The sequence below is a fragment of the Acomys russatus genome, chromosome 21 (genome assembly GCF_903995435.1).
Source record: "Acomys russatus chromosome 21, mAcoRus1.1, whole genome shotgun sequence".
Classification (NCBI taxonomy): Eukaryota; Metazoa; Chordata; class Mammalia; order Rodentia; family Muridae; genus Acomys; species Acomys russatus.
Genome location: NC_067157.1, coordinates 6,901,460 through 6,920,026, shown reverse-complemented (window position 1 = coordinate 6,920,026; position 18,567 = coordinate 6,901,460). Strand labels below are relative to the sequence as shown.

At 45.8% G+C, this 18,567-nt stretch overlaps 1 protein-coding gene across 3 annotated transcripts in view; it reads right to left on the bottom strand.

The window, feature by feature from the left end:
* Window positions 1–15,202: 15,202 nt before the first annotated feature.
* Prdm1 (PR/SET domain 1) overlaps window positions 15,203–18,567 on the bottom strand; it is a 93,668-nt gene continuing 90,303 nt past the window's right edge. For all 3 annotated transcript variants that reach the window (XM_051164223.1, XM_051164221.1, XM_051164222.1), the window contains exons 5-7: window positions 16,783–17,876; window positions 16,400–16,528; window positions 15,203–16,012 (exon numbers count right to left, since the gene is read on the bottom strand). In XM_051164223.1, coding sequence (XP_051020180.1) covers window positions 15,437–16,012; window positions 16,400–16,528; window positions 16,783–17,876 — 1,799 coding nt within the window. In that variant the 3' untranslated portion in view covers window positions 15,203–15,436. The remainder of the gene's footprint in view (window positions 16,013–16,399; window positions 16,529–16,782; window positions 17,877–18,567) is intronic.

The following is an 18,567-nucleotide window of genomic DNA, read 5'->3' as shown; positions in this document are numbered from 1 at the left end:
TTTCCTTTGCCCTCAAGGAAAAAAGAAGGGGAAGAAGGTTTGATAGCCTCTTTCTTTCTTTCTTTCTTTCTTTCTTTCTTTCTTTCTTTCTTTCTTTTTTCTTTCTTTTCTTTCTTTCTTCTTTCTTCTTTTTTCTTTCTTTTCTTTCTTCTTTCGTTCTTTTCTTTCTTTTCTTTCTTTCTTTCTTTCTTTTTCTTTCTTTTTTCTTTCTTTCTCTCTCTCTCTTTCTTTCTTTCTGTTTGCTTTGTTTTTCTTTTTTCCTTTTTCATCCCTTTCTCTTTGGTGACACCGAAAAGCAGGCTCAGTTGTATCAGGGAAACCTTCCCAGATCGCTCAACTTGTCATCCTATTCATGGGCCAAAACCAAACAAACAAACAAACAAACAAACAACAACAACAAAAAAAAACAGCTCTCAAAGAAAACACCTGGGAAGTGGAAGTGTGGATGCCATGCAGCCCTGAAATGCAAGGGCCAATGGAGGAGTGCAATTATCCAAGGCTGCAGTTTGATGGGATGGAGGTAGACACTCCTCTGCTTGAGTACAGTGCCCTGGAATCTGAGTGGCTATTTAAATAGTCCACATTGCAAGTCCCTGGCTCACCTTAACGTGCTGGCAACAACCCCATACCAAGGCCCACCTGGGTACTCATGGCCCTGGCCCACAGGGCACAGAGCCAGCCACATGCAGAGTCACTGATTCCTCCAAAGCTGAGCCAAGAGCTACAGGGCTAGGCCACCCTGTTTTTCTTTTGCTACCTTGACCAAAACACCACAAGAGAGCAGAGTGGCTGGACTGGAGTGCCAGAGGCTGAGGCTTCCATGATACTTTTTAACTTTAATACAAGCTTTTAGTTTGTTGGTTTGTGGTAATGGACGCAGAGGTCACCTGGTTTACAGATGTGGTGAGGTGACACGTTTTGCTAAAGTCATCCAGCTGGCCAAACCAGTAACAAACCAAGCCTCTCGGTCCATCTGCCCTCTACCATCCCCTGGGACTGTGCTCTTTTCATCCTCTGACACCAGCAGTCTCCAGGACATCAGCTTTTTTCAGAGTGCGTTCTTTTGAAATAAAATAATGTCTAGTTACAATGATTTTAGGCATCCTTATGAGACAGTAGGCTGGCTTGAAAATAAACCTATTGGGGGATTTCTATATGATGTTGGCTGTTCTATATGATGTTGGAAAACAAAATTAAGTCAGTGTTTTGTTATGGATGGTCATCTCTAGAAATTCCTGTCTATGAAGGAAGACACACAGAGACAGCACCAAGTGGCCACACCAAGTCAGCACTGTCACAACACATGGTTTCATTGGAAGACACAGGGAGATTTGCCAATGGTTGTTGCTAACCTAGCCAGTACACTAAGTAGAACATGGAGTTTTCTACTAGGCACCTGAACCAAAATACTGCCTGAATGTGCATTATTTGCATCCATATTCATGGGACCCTTTTTGAGCCCCAGATGAACATAATACAATGATGCTTCTTAAGATCTGTAAAATTATTAGTCTTTTAAAATAAGTTTGCTATCCCTTAGCATATATTAATATATTTAAAAATACCAATGACGTGAGTCAAATTATGCTCTGTACTACCTCCCCACCCCAGCAGGTGCTTCTTTGAGGTCAAGGTGCTGGCCTTGTTCATAGCTGACCTTTAGCCTAGCCGGGCCCGATACCTGAAGTGTATGAGAGGCAGGCAATAAGTGTTCCCGGGAAGAGCAAATAAGCGAACAGACAGCTTACAAATCTGAAGCTCTCCTTTGTTATTGGGCTAGGAAGCCTATTCCAAATGAAAAGAAAGGAATTTGAAGAGCCCCATCTTTATGCCGCTGATGAGAGGATTTATTTAGAACCATAGGGGGAAGACAGGAGGATTTCCTAAAGATTTTCTCTTGGGGAAAATGAGCCCAGATACGCCATTCTGTGTCACTTACACTCTGTGGATCCTTCGGAACTTTCTAACTTGGTGATACATAGTAAGATGAGGTAGGTAGTGGGCTTCTGTATTGTATTGTGAGCTTTATCTCACTGCGTTGATCTTCTGAGATGGAGAAAGTGTTGGCCATACTAGAGAAAGGCTTTGGTCACAGTAAACGTGACATGAAGTAACTCAAGAATATTTTAGAGTGGCTGGGAAAATGGCTCAGTGGTTAAAAACACACGCTTTTTTTTTTTTTTTTTTTTTTTGCAATGGACCCATTTTGGGCTCCCAGTACCTTAGCATCTGTAACTACAGTTCCCCGGGGATCTGCTGCCCTTTTTTGACCTCCATCGACACCAGGAACACATGTGGACCACATACATATGTGCAGGCAAAACTCTCAAACACAAATAAATTTATTTTTATTTTTATTTTTTTTAGTGTTTTTGCAACTAGGCAGTGGTGACATAAGCCTTTGATCCCAGCACTGAAAAGAGTGGAGCATCTCTGGTCTACAGAGAGCTAGTTTCAGGACAGCCAGAGTTACCCAAACTCTGTCTCAAAAAACAACACCCCCCCCCATTTTTTTTTTTGAACCAGGCCAGATAACACACTGAACTACTGACACAGATGGATTATAAATTCAAGGCCAACATAGGCCAGTTAGCAAGACCCTGCCTCACATGAGCAAAGAAAGAAACAAACAGAGAGCCAGGGATTGTGACTCAGTGGGATAACACTGATCTGGCATGTATGAGGGTCTAGGCTCAATCCTCAGACACATAAAGAAAAAAAAATCCTGCCGGGTGGTGGTGATGGTGGCAAGCACACTCCTTTGATCCTAGCACTCGGGAGGCAGAGGCAGGTGGATCTCTGTGAATTTTATGCCAGTCTGGTCTATGGAGGAAGATCCAGGACAGCCAAGGCTACATAGAGATACCCTCTTTCATGTCTCAAAAAACCAAAAAGAAGAAAAGAACGGAAAAAGAAAAAAATTCCTATACTCACCGTTGTTGTTTTCCTAAATGATCTACATTATTCACCCTTTCTGGGCCTCTTTTTTGTACAAGTGAAGTGTCATCTCTGAGGATAGCAACTTGTACAGGAAATGTGAACTTGGGCCACTGCGTTCATATGTATTACTGATCACAGAAGCCGTACCTAAGGTTTATTTTTACTTTCTGTTTCTTCTCCTGGAACCGTGCCATTTTAAATGAATACTATGAAGGAACAAGAGACATGACTCATAAATCAGATGTTCGATGGAACCTTAGTCTGTTGCTTTCTTCATTTATCTCATGAAGGAAACGAACCGAAGAAAGATAGACCAAGGCACAAGTGGACAAAAAGTCACTCTAAGGAGGGCTAGGCTAATTTCTAGAAAGCTATTCAGCAAGTACTGTGCTCCATCAGTTCAGCGACTTTACAGGGTTTGTGACACGGTTGGGGTGTGATCTGTAATCTGTTCTGTTGTTTAGTCCCCTAGCATTTCCCCTTAAGCGTCTCAGAGTAAGAAGTGTGTCGTAGAAGCCTCCAAGCTTTGTTCTGTTCTGGGCTGAGCTATGATCTATTAAAAAAAACAAAACAAAACAAAACAAACAAACAAAAAAAAACAAGAAACAACAACAACAAAACAAGCCTACTTCATTCTGGGCCTTGAAGCTTAACAGTGTCATTTACAGTGTGACATAGTCACAGCTGACATAGTCACGCTGTAAATGACCAGAAACATTCCAGAGTTCACGACTGTTGTGTAACAACAACACTTGAAGGGTGGCTGCAGGCACGAGGCACAGCACGCCCAGCGTGCAGTGAATGCACAGTAACCACTCCCCTGGAATGTGGCCTTGCTCAAAGGCAGTCAGGCCTTCTCGGCCGTCCCCATCAGTCAAGCGTGCTGGGGGTGGGAACAGGCCAGACTGGAGGGACAACTCTATTTTCAGGGAATGACAAATTGATGGCACTGATTGGGTGAGAGTACTTACTTGGCCCCTGCTTTGGCTCCAGGTACAACCTGCAGAGAGGATTTGCTTAGGATTGAAATATGGATGTGAGGAAGTGCTACTACACAACCTGCTACCAAAGAGGAAAGAAGACTTCAACCAAGGGTTGACTAGAAAAGCCTCCTTCCCCACATCCCTGTAGCCGCCAGCTTGAAGGAGAGAACATTCCATTCCATTGAGAAGAAGAAGGAGACAAGATGGCAACTGTAAATTACATGTGCAACAGCCCAAGAGGCTTATAAACATTTAGGGAGTTGATTGTTATTTTCATTCCTGACTGGTGTGCTGGTGCGAAGAACAACTCGATGAACTGCTAAGCCCGGCCGGAGTGCTGAGCACACGGATTTGTGATCGTGATCTGCAGCGAATGACAAACAGTCACAGTGAGTGAATCTGAACGGCCCCTCCAGCGCGGCAGTTAGTGTGCGAGCTCAAAACAGCCCTTGGAGTGGAAATCGAGCTTATAGACGTCACTGAAGAAAAGCACTCAAGATCAGCAGAGTGATCAAGAAGCCAAGTAGCTGCGAGGAACAGCCTCAGGTTTATAAGATGAACAGTGGTGAACAAAGCCGGTGACAGCAAAGTGCCTACGGTGTGCTGTACTGTGCTGAACACTTGTAAATGCTTAATATGGTACATTTTATATGCTTTCTGTTGTGTGTGTGTTTTTGTTTTTTTTTTTTTTTGTTTTTTTTTTTGTTTTTTTTTTTTTTTTTTTTGAGACAGAGTTTCTCTGTGCAGCAGCCCTGGCTGTCCTGGAACTCACTTTATAGACCAGGCTGGCCTTGAACTCACAAAGATCCACCTGCCTCTGCCTCCCGAGTGCTGGGACTAAAAGCATGTGCCACCACTACCTGGCTTTATGTGTTTTTTATAACATTGAAGAGAGGTCACAGATGTAGCTCAGTGGAAGGCCTGTCTAACCCTAAATCCTGGCTTTGATCCCCAGCGCCACAAAAACTGGGTGTGGTCATAGTTACCTAGAATCCCAGCATGTGGGGGTAGCAACAAAAGTACAAGACCACTACTGGCCACACTGCTAACAAGTTTGAGGCTATCCCGAGATACATGGGACTCTGTCTCAAAAGAAGAAGAAAGAAACAGAAGAGAAGAGAAAAGACAGATGGACAGTCATGGCGTCACAGAGTTTATCCCCAATGGCTAAAACCAAATAGGTACCTGTGTTCTGACCCACCTTTGCCCTTCTGGGTCCCCATCAGTATCTATGCCAAAGAGTCAAGCACAAACTGTTCCTAGGCTACCCAGAAGCCATTGTGGCTACTCTTTCGGCTTCTCGGAACATAGAGTTCTTAAAGTCAGCGCTCTGTGCTTTGTTTAATGATGAGTTTCTGCTCATCCCAAGGTGATGAGAAGCACAGAGAACTCTCCGGAAAGTGTGCCTGGCTGGCCCGAGGGCCAGCGTCTGTCTAGGCCAAAGAGCTATGCTCCAGGCCCTCTCCGCTGCCCTCTCCCCTGCCAACCCTTCCCCGCCCTCAACACCCTTTCCCCTCACATGCACCATCAAAGGGACTTTCCCTCTCTAACCACCAGGGTCTCCAGTGGTGAACAGAGACGATGAAAGAGGTGGTGTGGTTTCTGCACAGTTAGAAGCACAGAGAAGCTTTCAAACAGCCCTTTAGAAGAGAGAGAGAGAGAGAGAGAGAAAAAAAAAAAAAACAAAAAACAAAAAACAAAAAAAAAAAGCAAACAAACAAACAAAAAAAAAAAAACACCAAGGACGGAAGTCTGTGCACCTTGAGCAGACTCTTTTTCTTTTTCTTCTAAATCTTCCAGAAGAACCTGCTTTTTTTTTTTTTTTTTTTTTTTTTTGAGAAGGCTATCATTAGAGCTCAGAGGCTCACTTCCACCCCACCACTTTCACACCCATTTCTCTGATGTCAATCAAGATTCAGACCTAGATTTATGAGGTGCTTCTTGCCTCGAAGTTTTAGAATGGTCCTCCCTCCCTCCCTCCCTCCCTTCCATCTTTGCTTCCTTCCTTCCCTCCTTCCTTCCTTTTCTTTCTTTCCAGCCAACCTTTTTAAGAACACATAATTCTTCAGGATACAGATGAACAATAATGTTTTGTTACTACCCTCAACGTTGGAGGAAGGGCTGGGACAGCTGGCTTCTATCTGAGATGGGCTTGCTTGCTTCAGATAATGTAAGTTTTAGTCTGGGACCCATGTGTAGGTCAAAAGCAGAGGAGACAAAAACTACCAATTCGAGGCAATACAACTATAAATCTTCAAGGGTTTCTGTTGGGTGCAAAAAGCTGTGTAACAGGTGGCCACGTAAAAAGTCTCTACTCTGCCCCCCCCCTCCAAAAAAGAGCTGTGTCTGTTGGGATTCTGTTGCCTAAGAACAAAAGGTTGACCAGGCCACTCCTTAACTTTCATCTCTGCCTCCAGGTACGTTGGTTAACTCCATATGAGAAATATTTAAGACAGAGAACAAGCCACCTTAAATTCAGGAGCAACAGAGGCCTCCTTGTGTGCTGGAAATTGAAACATGTTCATTCCCACATCTTCCTTCCTTTGTGGAGAACATCTTTTAAGCCAGTTTTTTTCCCCCTAAACAGCAAATGTCCATCCCTAGAATCCGAAGCACGCTCTGAGGGGGTGGGGTAAGTTGATAACTCTCTTTTCTCTCTGAAACATAATAGATCTGAGGCTGACATAGAAGCCTAACACCTTCCTGTCTGTAAAAGCGACAGACACGCAAAGTCCCTGTGGTACCTCACAGAGGACCTGCCATACATGGAGTGATGAAAGATGTGGGTTCCAAATAATAGCAGACCATGGGCCATGCTTCTCCAGGACTCTTTGTCTTTTCCGTCCTAACAGGACTTCACAACTGGTTAAGAGTCCAGACCACGTGGCTGGGGATAGAGCTCAAGGGTAGAGCCCTCCCCTGGTACACTCAGAACCTGGGCTCACTACCCAGCCTAAGAGTCAAGCTTCTGACAAAGCAAAAGGCACTGATGCAGTTCTAGAATGCTCTTGTGCTTGGCAAGCGTGCCCAAAGAACGAACAGTAGCAGCAGCTCCTTTGGGTCTTGCCCAGCTGGCAACAGGAGCGGTGTCTAATCTGCTAACATATTGAACAGAGTCAGTTTTCAGTTCCAGCATGTAGTTGTTAGAGGTCTTGGGCATCTCCCTTGACTTTTCCCCACCTGGAGTATCTCAGGCCCAGCCCCACCTATTTTCTTCATGAAAAAGCCCTGGGAGGGAAGCACACTGCCTCAAAGTTTTCCACTAGCAAAGGCAAGACCCCTCCTACAGTCCAATAGGTACCCTGTGGAGTTTTCAGGAAACCCTCCACCTCATTGGCCAGTGGACAAAACTACATTCACAAGATGGTTATTAAAAATGAAATAGGTGCATGAGGGATGAACTCATCCTTTGGTTATCCACCCAGCTGCACGCACGTGTTAGTAGCTCCTTGGGTCATCTGGGTCAAATGTCCCCTTGGCCTAGTTTCCTTAGTCCCTAAGTCACTGGAGAGGCACCTGCCTCCTTCAGCCTGTCACTTAGATGACGGTGTGCTCACACAGGAAGGATGCTCACCAGTGGAGTGGATAGAAAACATATCCATACAACTAGGCTTGGGATGCGTGGCCACCTGCTCGCCACCTTCTAGCTGTGCGCATCATTCAGGGTGGTCTACATTTAGACCGGTAAACGTGGGGGCAACTCCACAGTGGGGAGCTGGCTACGGCATCCGGCACTGGTCATTTTCCACAACACAAGGCCTGGCTGGTGGGTACTTGAGCACTTCCTCTCGTGTCCCCAGTTATGCAGGCTCACACTGGTAAAACCAGTCCACTTCCTGGTGCTCCCTGTACTTACTTCCCCAGCTATGCAAAAGGGGTGGAGGAGGGACGTTCTGCTATGATTGGCATCTTGCTTGCTACACCTGAGCCCAAATGTGCTCAGGGAAAGGTCATCTGTTGGCTGTCAGCACAGAAGGGACTTGGGGCAGGGCCACCATAGCTTTTTGGGAGGACACTACCACCAGGAATGACAAGGTACATGAAGTCATGTCACTTCCGGCAAAAGTGAGGAACAGTCTGTGGCTTTAGGTCTCAGGAGCTCCTCTGGCTCTCCTGTCTCCTTTAGTGCTCTGCCCTCACCCCCTGGCTTGTCCCATTGAATGCTGCTTGGCTGTCTCCCTCCTGTCGTGTCAGCAGGTTGGAGGGATGACCAGTCATGTTTTTGGTGATCAGGGTGGTAAAATGGCCCATATCGTCAGTGCTGGAGGCGGTCACAACGAAACTGAACAGTCAAGTAGAAAACAGTGTCCGCCCACAGGCACCTCCGAGCCAAGCGCTGCAGTGGAGGGTCGGGCCAGCCTCCGCGCTCCGGCGTGGCCTTCAGTAATAACTGGAAGCGCGATTGCTTTTTCACTCACTATTTTTCAACGGTTTATTCATAAAGCAATTTTTCACTTTTCACTTATTTTCAGCCCCTTTCACATCTATCTACTCACAGTTTCTGTCTTGGCTTAGCCTTTCCCTCCTCCTCCTCCTCCTCCTCCTCCTCCCTCTCTCTCTCTGCTCTATGTTTCTTTATTCCCCTTTTTAAACTTTGAGCCGTTAGAATGGTATCGAGGCCTTGGTGGCCTCATTAACTGAAATGTTTCCTTTCAACATCTTCTTGGGGGTCTCCTCATTGGAGTCTCATATTCTTCCTCTGCAGTCAGTGTTTCTGTCCTCTGGTCCTTTTTGTGGCAACCAACTTAAATCTTTTTCACTTGTCTTGTAAATATGACTTTGTTAAAAAGAAAGAAGGAAAGAAACATACAAACAGAAGAAAAAAACAAACAAACAAAAAAAGAAAAGCAAAATCCGATTAAATTAGGCACACTAGAATTCTGGTACTGGCATCTAACAGGAGTTTGGCAGAATCATAACCCATTATCTCTACTTAAAGAACGTAGGTTTCTTTCAGGTGAGCAGATGAGAGGCATAGTTCCCACGGGTCAGCAGGACCTACAAGCTCCCTTTCCTTTGCCAGAAGAAGCCCCAGTAGCTGGTTCCACACCAGTTCGCCCTTCATTTCTGAGTCTCTCTTCTCTCTCTGACCTATAGCTGCCTACCGCAGCAACCAGATTTCCAAGGACAACAGGAAATAATAAAGTCTTAGCATAGCAAAGGTAATGATACTTCAGAGAAAGCCGGAAACAACCCAGGAATGACTCCTCATTCTAAGGATCACGAAACGGAAGCCCAGGGAGGGTCTAGAATTTTCCAGAGAGGATGCTTCTGATGGTGGCCTGACCTAAGACTAGCAATAGATTTTTTTATTCTGGGTACACAGCGTGTCCCATGAGTAGGGACTTGAACTCAATTTCTACCTTGAGTATACGCCTAAACTATGGGCCCGAAGAAAGAGTTAGGTGGCTCCATTATTGATCTTTAGCAGGTGGGTGTCCCAGGGCATCTCTGTCTGGTTACTTGTATTAAAACAAGACGGGAAAGGTTTACAGAGAAGATGCTGATGTCCCACAGTCCCTACTGTGTGGATGGGAATTTGTACTCAGGGCCAATGTGCTGATGAGATGGAAGAGGAGAGGGGAAGGGGATGCCATTCTTCCCCAAGTAATTACTGCTCAGGAGCCTATTTGGTTGGGGGTTTCTCTAATGGTGCCAGGCGCACACATGGTTTCATTGCCCTTTGAAATTCCTAGGACCTGCAACGTAGGACTTAATTTATTTATTTAAATTTTTTTTCCGAGATAGGGTTTCTCTTTGTAGCCTTGGCTGTCCTTGACTTGCTCCGTAGACCAGGCTGGCCTTGAACTCACAGAGATCCACCTGCCTCTGCCTCACCAAGTGCTGGGATTACAGGCAGGACTTTATTTATTTAGTGTTATGTACTCTTCCTCAGAGTTAGGCAGGCTTTCCTAGTTTGCTTGATTATACATATTGCTTTCCCTGAGAGCTCTCAGGAAGGTTTAGGAAACAAAACTTTTCTGCCTTGGATATTTCTTGCTTTAGGTCTACAGCTGCACACAGAATTAACAAATGCTTGGGCTGTGGGCATCTCGGGCTGAGCTTGTGTTTTCAAGCCAGGTGACTGATTGACTGATTCTTCCTTAAGTCCTGTGAGCAGGGAGATTCACTTCTTGCCTGGGGAGAAGCCCAGAGTGTTGCAAACCTCAGAGGTAGTTAGTCTCCTCAGTTTAAACCAGTGGTTCTCAACTTTCCTAATGTGGCAGCCCCTCGATACCTCAGGCTGTGTTGGCCTGCAACCATAAAAGTAGGTTGTTGCTATTTCGCAACTGTAATTTTGCTACTATTAAGGATCCTAAGGTAGCAACCCCCAGGTCGAGAACCTCTGGCTTAAGCTTTGCTACTGTGGGCTAGTTTCGTTTCCTTTCCTTTCCTTTCCTTTCCACGGTTCTTTCTCAGAGTGGAGACCAGCTGCCTCCCATTATCCACAGGTAAGTCCTTCGGATGCCCCAAAAGATGGGGCGGTTTCCTACCATTTCACGAAAACACATTTTGTAAGCACATTGAAGACTTTCTTACCAAAACTACCCAATGGTGCTTATCTGTCACTTCCTTTTTCTTTCTCGACAGGGCAGAGGAAAACTCAAAGATGACTATGTCACACTTGTGCTGAATAACACCTTCGTCTTAAATACAGAAAGAGGGAAATGTGTACATGACCAACTCTTGACTCAGCACTTGGCAAGACTGGAAGGGGCAAATGAGGAGAGGGTTCGTTAGTTTATAGTATTCTGAGAAGCTGGGCCACAGCAGAGAATTTGCATAAATCTGGTTAAAAATAACCTTCTGGAAGCTTGCTACAGTTTTTGTCTGAATCACACCAATTAGGGCTGTGTTGAAATTAAAATCACTTCTAACTTATTTAAGAAGCTGTCAGCAGTACTTTGAACACTTGGACTTAGGGGGCTCTGAGGTCTTGAAAGGGGATGTGATGGCACACAGCCGGCCGGAAGTGGATTGTAAGAGGTAGCTGATGCCCAGAGCGGGCTGGTGGAAGGTGGGCACGTTATGGGAGAAGTGCTCCTGGGTTCCTCGGAGGAGAGGAAGCCAGAGCATGTGAGGAAGTGGTTCACTGGGCACCGTGTAGCTTTCCTCTTATCCATCACTTTTTTGGCTGCCTGTTCTGTGCTCTCATCTTCCTGTCTGGACAGAGTTCCCTGAAGGCCTGTATCTTGAATCCCTCCTTCTGTCCTGGCAGAGTCTCAGTATATAGCTCCGATTGGCCTGGAACTCTGTATGTAGAGCAGGCTGGTCTTGAACTCAGAGAGATCTGTCTGCCTCCACCCCTCCAAGTGTGTGCTATCACACCTGGCGTCATCTTTTAGAGAACACACACACACACACACACACACACACACACACACACACACACACGGTGCATGGAGGGGGTAATGGGATAGAGGGTGGTGGGAGAGAGAGAGAGAAAGAGAGAGAGAGAGAGAGAGAGAGAGAGAGAGAGAGAGAGAGAGAGAGAGAATGAGAATAACTTCATTTATACCAATCTATGACACACAAATTATTTTATTTCCCCCAAGGAAAAACCATCAAGGAATGTGCCCAGAAACTTCTATGATGCTTTGTATAGAGCCTGCATATTGTCACATGGTAGGAAATATTTCTGTATAGCTTTGATGTTGCTAGGGAAATTTTCAAAAATGGTGATTTTTTTTCAGACTTGCTTTACCCCATGGAGGACTGTGATGCCCAAATCTAACAATCTGGACTCTGGCATATGTACTTGGGCTTCTGGTGGGTGTTACCTTTCCATCTAAGTCCATTCTCAAGTGCTCCTGAGATGGGCAACTCTCAAGAAAACAAGACATGGTCTTCCAACTAAAGAAGTATGATTTATGTGAGTAATTGTAACGCCCTAGATCTTACGGAGACTTAAAAAAAATGATTACCACAACGGTTCTTCAGAACTTAACCCTCTTACCAGCACTCCTTGGCACGTTATGATAGTACGGTTCTGTTTTTTTTTTTTAAACTGCCCAGTTGTATGTTGGCAAGACTTCAAATTCTTGGTGCAAGATGTTTAAGTAAATTTAAAGAAGAAACACCATGTCAAGAGAAAACATAAGGGTCTTGGCCGTCGAAATGTAAGAAGCCACATTACGTTCTCAACAAACGTTCAGCTAGCATGGACTCACACAGTTGGTAACTGTGAAATGGGAGCCATAAAAAGCCTTTGTAAATGGCTTTTAGATCATTCACCAGAGAGCACTGCCACTTACTTAGACTCATCTCTTATTTTTATCTACCAACAGGGAATCAGATTTACTTGTGCCTTCTCTCTGGGGACCAGTTAGGTTCTGGAAGGTCCATGTACAAAGAAGGAACATTATTCCTACCACAGGATCCATGAGGCTCAGCACCGTGCCACGACAAACCCTAGGCTATATACTAATGATGCCTCGTTTGAGGTTGAATCATTCCTTTGGAAATTCCCATTAAATAACCAAGTTGCAAATGGGCTTCTCAAATTGGTGGGGGTCAGGGGTTGGTGGTGGTGCAACACAGAGCATTTCCCATGGCACACCTTGTGTTAGTGTCAAACTGAAGAAGCAATACTAATGTCACCAACAGGAAATGTTTCTGAACCCAGCTTCCCAGAACCCCTCACCCACCTGCAGGCCATGAGTACATACATGCCATTTCTGAACGAGTTCCCAGTCTTCCTTAGTTCTTCACTATGACCTTAAGCATAGTAATAAATAGTTGTAATTCATAATGAAAGAAAACCAAACACTAGTGAGAGTTATGGCACACCTCCCTCCATACACTTGGGTCTCGGAAACTAAGCAGGGTCTGGCCTGGTTAGAACTTGAATGGGAGCCTTATAAAACACCACGGGCCAGTGATGTTCATTTGCTTTCTAGAACAGTCCACAGAAAGGTGGGAAATTGGGCATCATGACCGGTACTTGCTGAGGAGGGGCTGTGCAGGGAGAGACAAATTGTTTGAAAAGTCTTCAAACTGTGGCTCAGTGACACCATGGTAGTAGGGACAATCGAAAAGGACGCCTTTCAAAACATCAGACAAGCGTTGGTAAAGCATGAACATTTATATTTAATTTACATTTTGACAATTTGCACATAAATAACAATGTAAACCAGTACGTAAACACAAGATAGTTCTGTTGTTCTAGCAAAGTAAAAAGCCAATAACTTTGGTCAGTTTTTAACTCTGAGGGGAAACAAAACAAAACAAAAAAACCACTGTTAATTGTGGGCTCAACACTTACATGTAAGAGGCCGAAGAGTAAGACAGATGGCAAGAAAAGCGATTAGTCCTCGTAAAACTCCTCTCAACACGAGAGAACACAGGAGGAAAACGGCACAAGTTCAGTGGAGAGAAAATGTATTTGGTGTCAACGTCCTGTCATGCTTTGGTTTACCTACAATTAAGGAAGGGTTTTCTAGAACACAGCTACTCAGTGTGAGCTTGCTAGCTAGCGTGTGTGGGATCTCTGGGTGTGATCCTTGTAGGTAAGGAGACCCGCATCTCGCTAGTCACAGCAACAGGTCAGTAAGGCTCTTGGGTTTCCCTGGATGATTTGACAGTTCTCTCTTTGTTAAGTCGATATATGACACTGAACTAAGCATTGGTCTGGAGAGTGATGGGTGTGCCAGGGTCCAAAGTAGGGAGATGGAGGGGATTTTAATTTCTGTGACCCAACTGACACAAATGTAGCAAACCAATCAACTCAGACAGGATGATGTAAAGTCTTTTTTTTCCCCTCCATAGCTGCTACATGGCCCGTCCCTCTGGTCTCTGGTAGAAGGCAGGGAGGTGCCCAAGCACCAATGTTAATAGTGAGGTCATGGAGTTTTAAGCAGAACCTCAGAGAGGTTCATTTTGCTCTTGGGAAAAGTAGGTTCTTTTACATGGCTTGGATCACAATTTAAGTGGTTATAAATATATTATATATACACATGGTATAGTGGTATAAATAGGTTCATAAATATACAGCATTCTTTGTTACACCTTAAACACCAATAGGTAACTTTCGGGCTTAGGAGAATGAATACAAGACAGAACAACCCAGCCTTCCACTCAGGAGCACACAGGCTCAGCTGAGTAGCAAGTCATGACGTAAGACATCACTTCCTGCACTCCTGCTGGATACACTCAATGAGGTAATTGTTGTTGAACAACTTTGCAATGCCCTTTCATCTTCAATTAAATTAACTACAAAACGCAAAACACAAATACTGAGAAAAGCTGAGTTTTACAGATAAAATACAGCTGATGTCGGGGATAGGAATGTTCATTACCCGCTTAGCCTAAGGTGACAAGAATACCCGTTTTAAAATTTTTATTGTTTCTGTTTTTTTTTTTTTTTTCCTTTGTTTGTTTGTTCGTATTTTAAATGTGGCCTGAGCCTTTCTATATCAAATGCTTCTTGGTAGGGCACCACCTTTGTGCAATTTTGACATTAAGAAAAACAAAAACAAGCCAACAACAAAACGACACCCAGACAAACCCCCAACCCTCACACACACACACAAAACCATCTGTGCTTGAAAGACAGATCCCTCGATGGTTTGAACATGGCATTTTATCTTCTTCACATTTTCAGATAACACATTGGGATGCCAAAGTCATACGGCCACTCAGAACGGTCATGTGACACTGCAGACAGGAAGACCCTGTGTTTTTGGAGGGACAGGTTGGCAAAGTCTTCCTGTGTCCATTTTGGTAAGATTGTGGCTAGGAGTGTGTGTGTGGGCTGGGGCAGGGGCGGAAGACGATCATCAGAATCATAAAATTTTTCTTATATTACTTTCCCCTCAAATTATTGCTGAGTAATTCTGCACATATATCCCCGACTTATACAATGTTGTTCAAATGATGTGATCCTCTGAGTTAACACACCAACCATATGACTTTGGCAATATCAAAACTTATTTTAAAGCATTAGTCTAAGGGAAGGCGACTGAAATCACATAGCTGTCTACTAAGTCTCAGGTATTTCAACAGATGTGCAGAAACTATCTACAAAGGATAGCCACAAGACAAGAATACAACATTTATACTAAAACTACCAAGAATTTTTCCAGTCATTGTAAACTTCTTTAATTATTGCTTTTTGAAAGATAAACTGTATAATAAATTATGAAGGATTATCATTGAAAAAATAATTATGGCTAGGCAATAGTTTTAGTAATAGGGAGGCTATGCAAAACATATCCACACAAATATTCAAAATACACAGGTTCAAATATATAGACATGGCTGTAAATAAGTTTATATATATATATATATATAATATGTATATATGTATATATAGCGAGTCTTTGCCTCATTTATGCCCTGAGATTTTGGTAACATTGGAGTCCTTCTTTAATTCCAGAGAGATGCGGGGAGCCACCTGCTGCCAGGACAGCTTTGCATATCTGGAATTGTGTACAAGGAATTTGCTACAGGCACCCTGAACTCACCAAGTCATAACCTAGGAAGCAAAATGCAACACTTATTTTCTGAAAATCTTAAGGATCCATCGGTTCAACTGTTTCTTGTTTGACCTTTACAGGTACCAGAGGTAGTGGGTTGGTGTGAGGCAACTTCATGAGGGACAGGTCTGATGACTCAAAGAGGCCACACCCTGAGGAGAGGAGTCCACTCCCCATGTTTCTTTGCAAAGATACTTTCAGACCAGTTTCTTCTTTCTCTTTTCTGACCACAGCTAGGATCTCCTTCTCCACCATAGAAGTCACATCGATATTGTCCTCCATGTCCTCAAGTCGGTCAGCATTGTCACTAATATCGAACTTCTCGATTTCCTCATTGACGCGGGTCAGATCCTCCAGAGGCAGCCCGGGGGCTGGGGCCGCAGGACAGTTGCCTTTCAGGTGGACCTTGAGGCTGCAGAGATGAATGTAGCTCTTGTGGCACTGGGCACACTTGTGGGGCCGCTCCCGGGTATGGAGTCGCTTGTGTAGCTTCAGGTGCACGAACTGCGTGAACTTGGCAGGGCACACCTTACACTGGTAAGGCTTCTCTCCGGAGTGCAGCCGAAGGTGGGTCTTGAGATTGCTGGTGCTGCTGAATCTCTTGTGGCAGACCTAAAGTGTGAGGACAAAGAGAAGGCGGAGAAAGGAAGAAAGAGGGAAGACCAGATTGGTTATTGCCAATGGGAGGGGCAGGACCACATGCCAATAACCCAGCAACTTCGGGCGCTCAGAAGCCTGTTAATGGCACTCATGCCCCATGCCATGATAAGCAATTTGGGGAGGTGCGGTTTATCCCAGGCCGTGCCTCCCCCCCCCCCCCCCCCCCCCCCCCACCTGCCGGAACTTGACTGTCATCCATCCACCACTACAGCCTGCGAGGAGCTGCGCGGTGCCAGCAGCCTTGTGGCGAGGCAATTATTTTTGCGTTGTTGAAACCACACGGAAAGACAACTGCGCAGACATTTTCTACAAAAGTTCTACCCAGAAAACCCTGCCCACCTGGCATTCGTGTGGCTTTTCTCCCGTGTGTACCAGGTAGTGTTTCTGCAGATGGGCGAGCTGAGTAAAACCCTTGTTGCAGGTCTGGCATTTGAAAGGCCGTTCTCCACTGTGCACTCTCAGGTGGACCTGGGAAGAAGCCACAGGGGGTTAGCTCTGGGACTGAGAGGAGGAGGCCGGCTCCCTAAGCCTCTCTAGAGCAAGGTGTGTCCGATGCAGATGCAAGCATCTTAGGAAAGGCATCGAGATGAACCCCGCATTTTCATTAACCAACAAGCCCCACCCATGGAGTCTAGACCCAAGCCGGGTCTCCTATGGCTCAAGTGCAATTTAACAACCCGCGCCCAGGTAGCCCAGGGCAAATACCCCGCAAGTGGCCCTACCTTCAGGTTGGAGAGCTGACCGAACGTCTTGGCACAGACGTTGCACTCGTACTTGATCTTGCCGTTCTGCTTCTTCAGTGGGTAGGGAAGAGTCTTGTAGCCAGTCATGTTTCTTTTGTTTTTAATGAGATTCATGGCTCCGTCAGTGCTCGGGGCTGCCATCACCGCTGAGGTAGCTTTGGGTTGGACCACGTGTTCGGATGACGTGGCTGCGGTTCCCGCTGTCGGAGATCCGCTGGGGGGACTACTCTCGTCCTTCATGCTGGCTGCAGCCCCGGTAAGGGAGAAGGCACTGTGGGGCGCTGGGACAAGCACCTCTCTGGGGTGCTCAGGAGGAAGCAGCCTCCGGCCTCCATCTGAGGGCAGGGAACTCGGAAGGGAGGATGGACTGAGCATGGGGTGAGGCAGGTTGCTCCCACCGAGGAGGTTGCTGTAGACAGGGTACAACCTGGGGAAGAGGCTGAAATTACTGATGCCGTTGATGTTGTTCAAGCTGTTAGAACTTATGCTATAGGGTGGCAACAGGAACTTGGGGTAGTGAGCATTGTAAGAGGGGATGAAAGCTGGTGGGAGGTGGGGGGCAGGTGCGTAGCCAGGGTAGGAACCCAGGCCCTCCGAGCCGTAGGACGCGTTCAAGTAGGAGTCCCGGTGTTCCGGGGGGACTGGCGCCAGGGGCGACAGTGTGTTCCCCGGGCTGCCGTGGGGGCTGGAGCTCTTGAGGCTCTGCTCAGGGCTGCTGCTTGACGGGGGACTGGGAGTTGTGGACGACGGAAGGGGGCTGTGAGTGATGTAAGTGGGTCTCTCCATCCCATAGGCCAGGGTTGCTTTCAAAAAGTCTTCCGGCAGGGGTGCCCGGATAGGGTAGACCACCCGAGGGTAGAAGGGCATGTCGGGGCTCCCATTTTTCCTAAAGCCATCCATGTCTTTGTCTGAAGTGAGGGGTGAAATGTTGGAGCGGTAGATGTCTTTCCTTTTGGAGGGATTGGAGTCCAGTTTTAGGATTTCTTTCACGCTATACTCTCTCTTGGGTATATTCTTTGAGTACAGTTCGTTTTTCTCACTGCTGTATTGCTTTGGGTTGCTTTCCGTTTGTGCTAAAATGAAGAAGAAAGGGCGGGGTTACTCACAGGCCTGTGGAGAACCGAAGTGAAATCAGAAAGTCGTTCTCTCTTCTTGAGAAACACTGAGCAGCAGCTGGCAAATACAAAAGCTAGACACCTGGCCCCTGCCGCCTCTCACTCCAGAGGGCTCTGGGCCACCCACTCAGAAGGCTGCTCCATTTCCTCCAAGGGGGGGGGGGGAGTGGGAAAAAAAAACCGGGAACAATGGCAGCCTCTACATAGCGCCATTTGTACGATCTCGTTCCCACGAGTGCGAACTATGACAGAAAAGTGCTGTCCTAACTGGGACGGCTGAGCGTTCACTAAGATGGGGTGGAAAAATACAGGGGTGGGGGTTTGTCACGGGTTAATAAGTCATTCTGATATTCGGCAGTTTACCTAAAGGAAACCAGCCCACTGCAAACTTAGATGAAAGACTGAGACCAGTTTTAAGTAAATGAACAGTCATCAATTTTCAAATGGATTTCTCTTTAAATAGGAACCCCTTAAAAGCCCTGTTCAAATTGCCTGGACCAAATAAATAAGAATGCTGCCCGTTTCTGGCCACTGTTGGGCCAGCGCAAGCATTCATTTCACCAAGGTTCTGGTCTAACCAGACTACCATCTGGGCTGTCTCCTGGAATCATGAGGCGTGACAGTCACCTCTGCCAAACCACAACAGGTA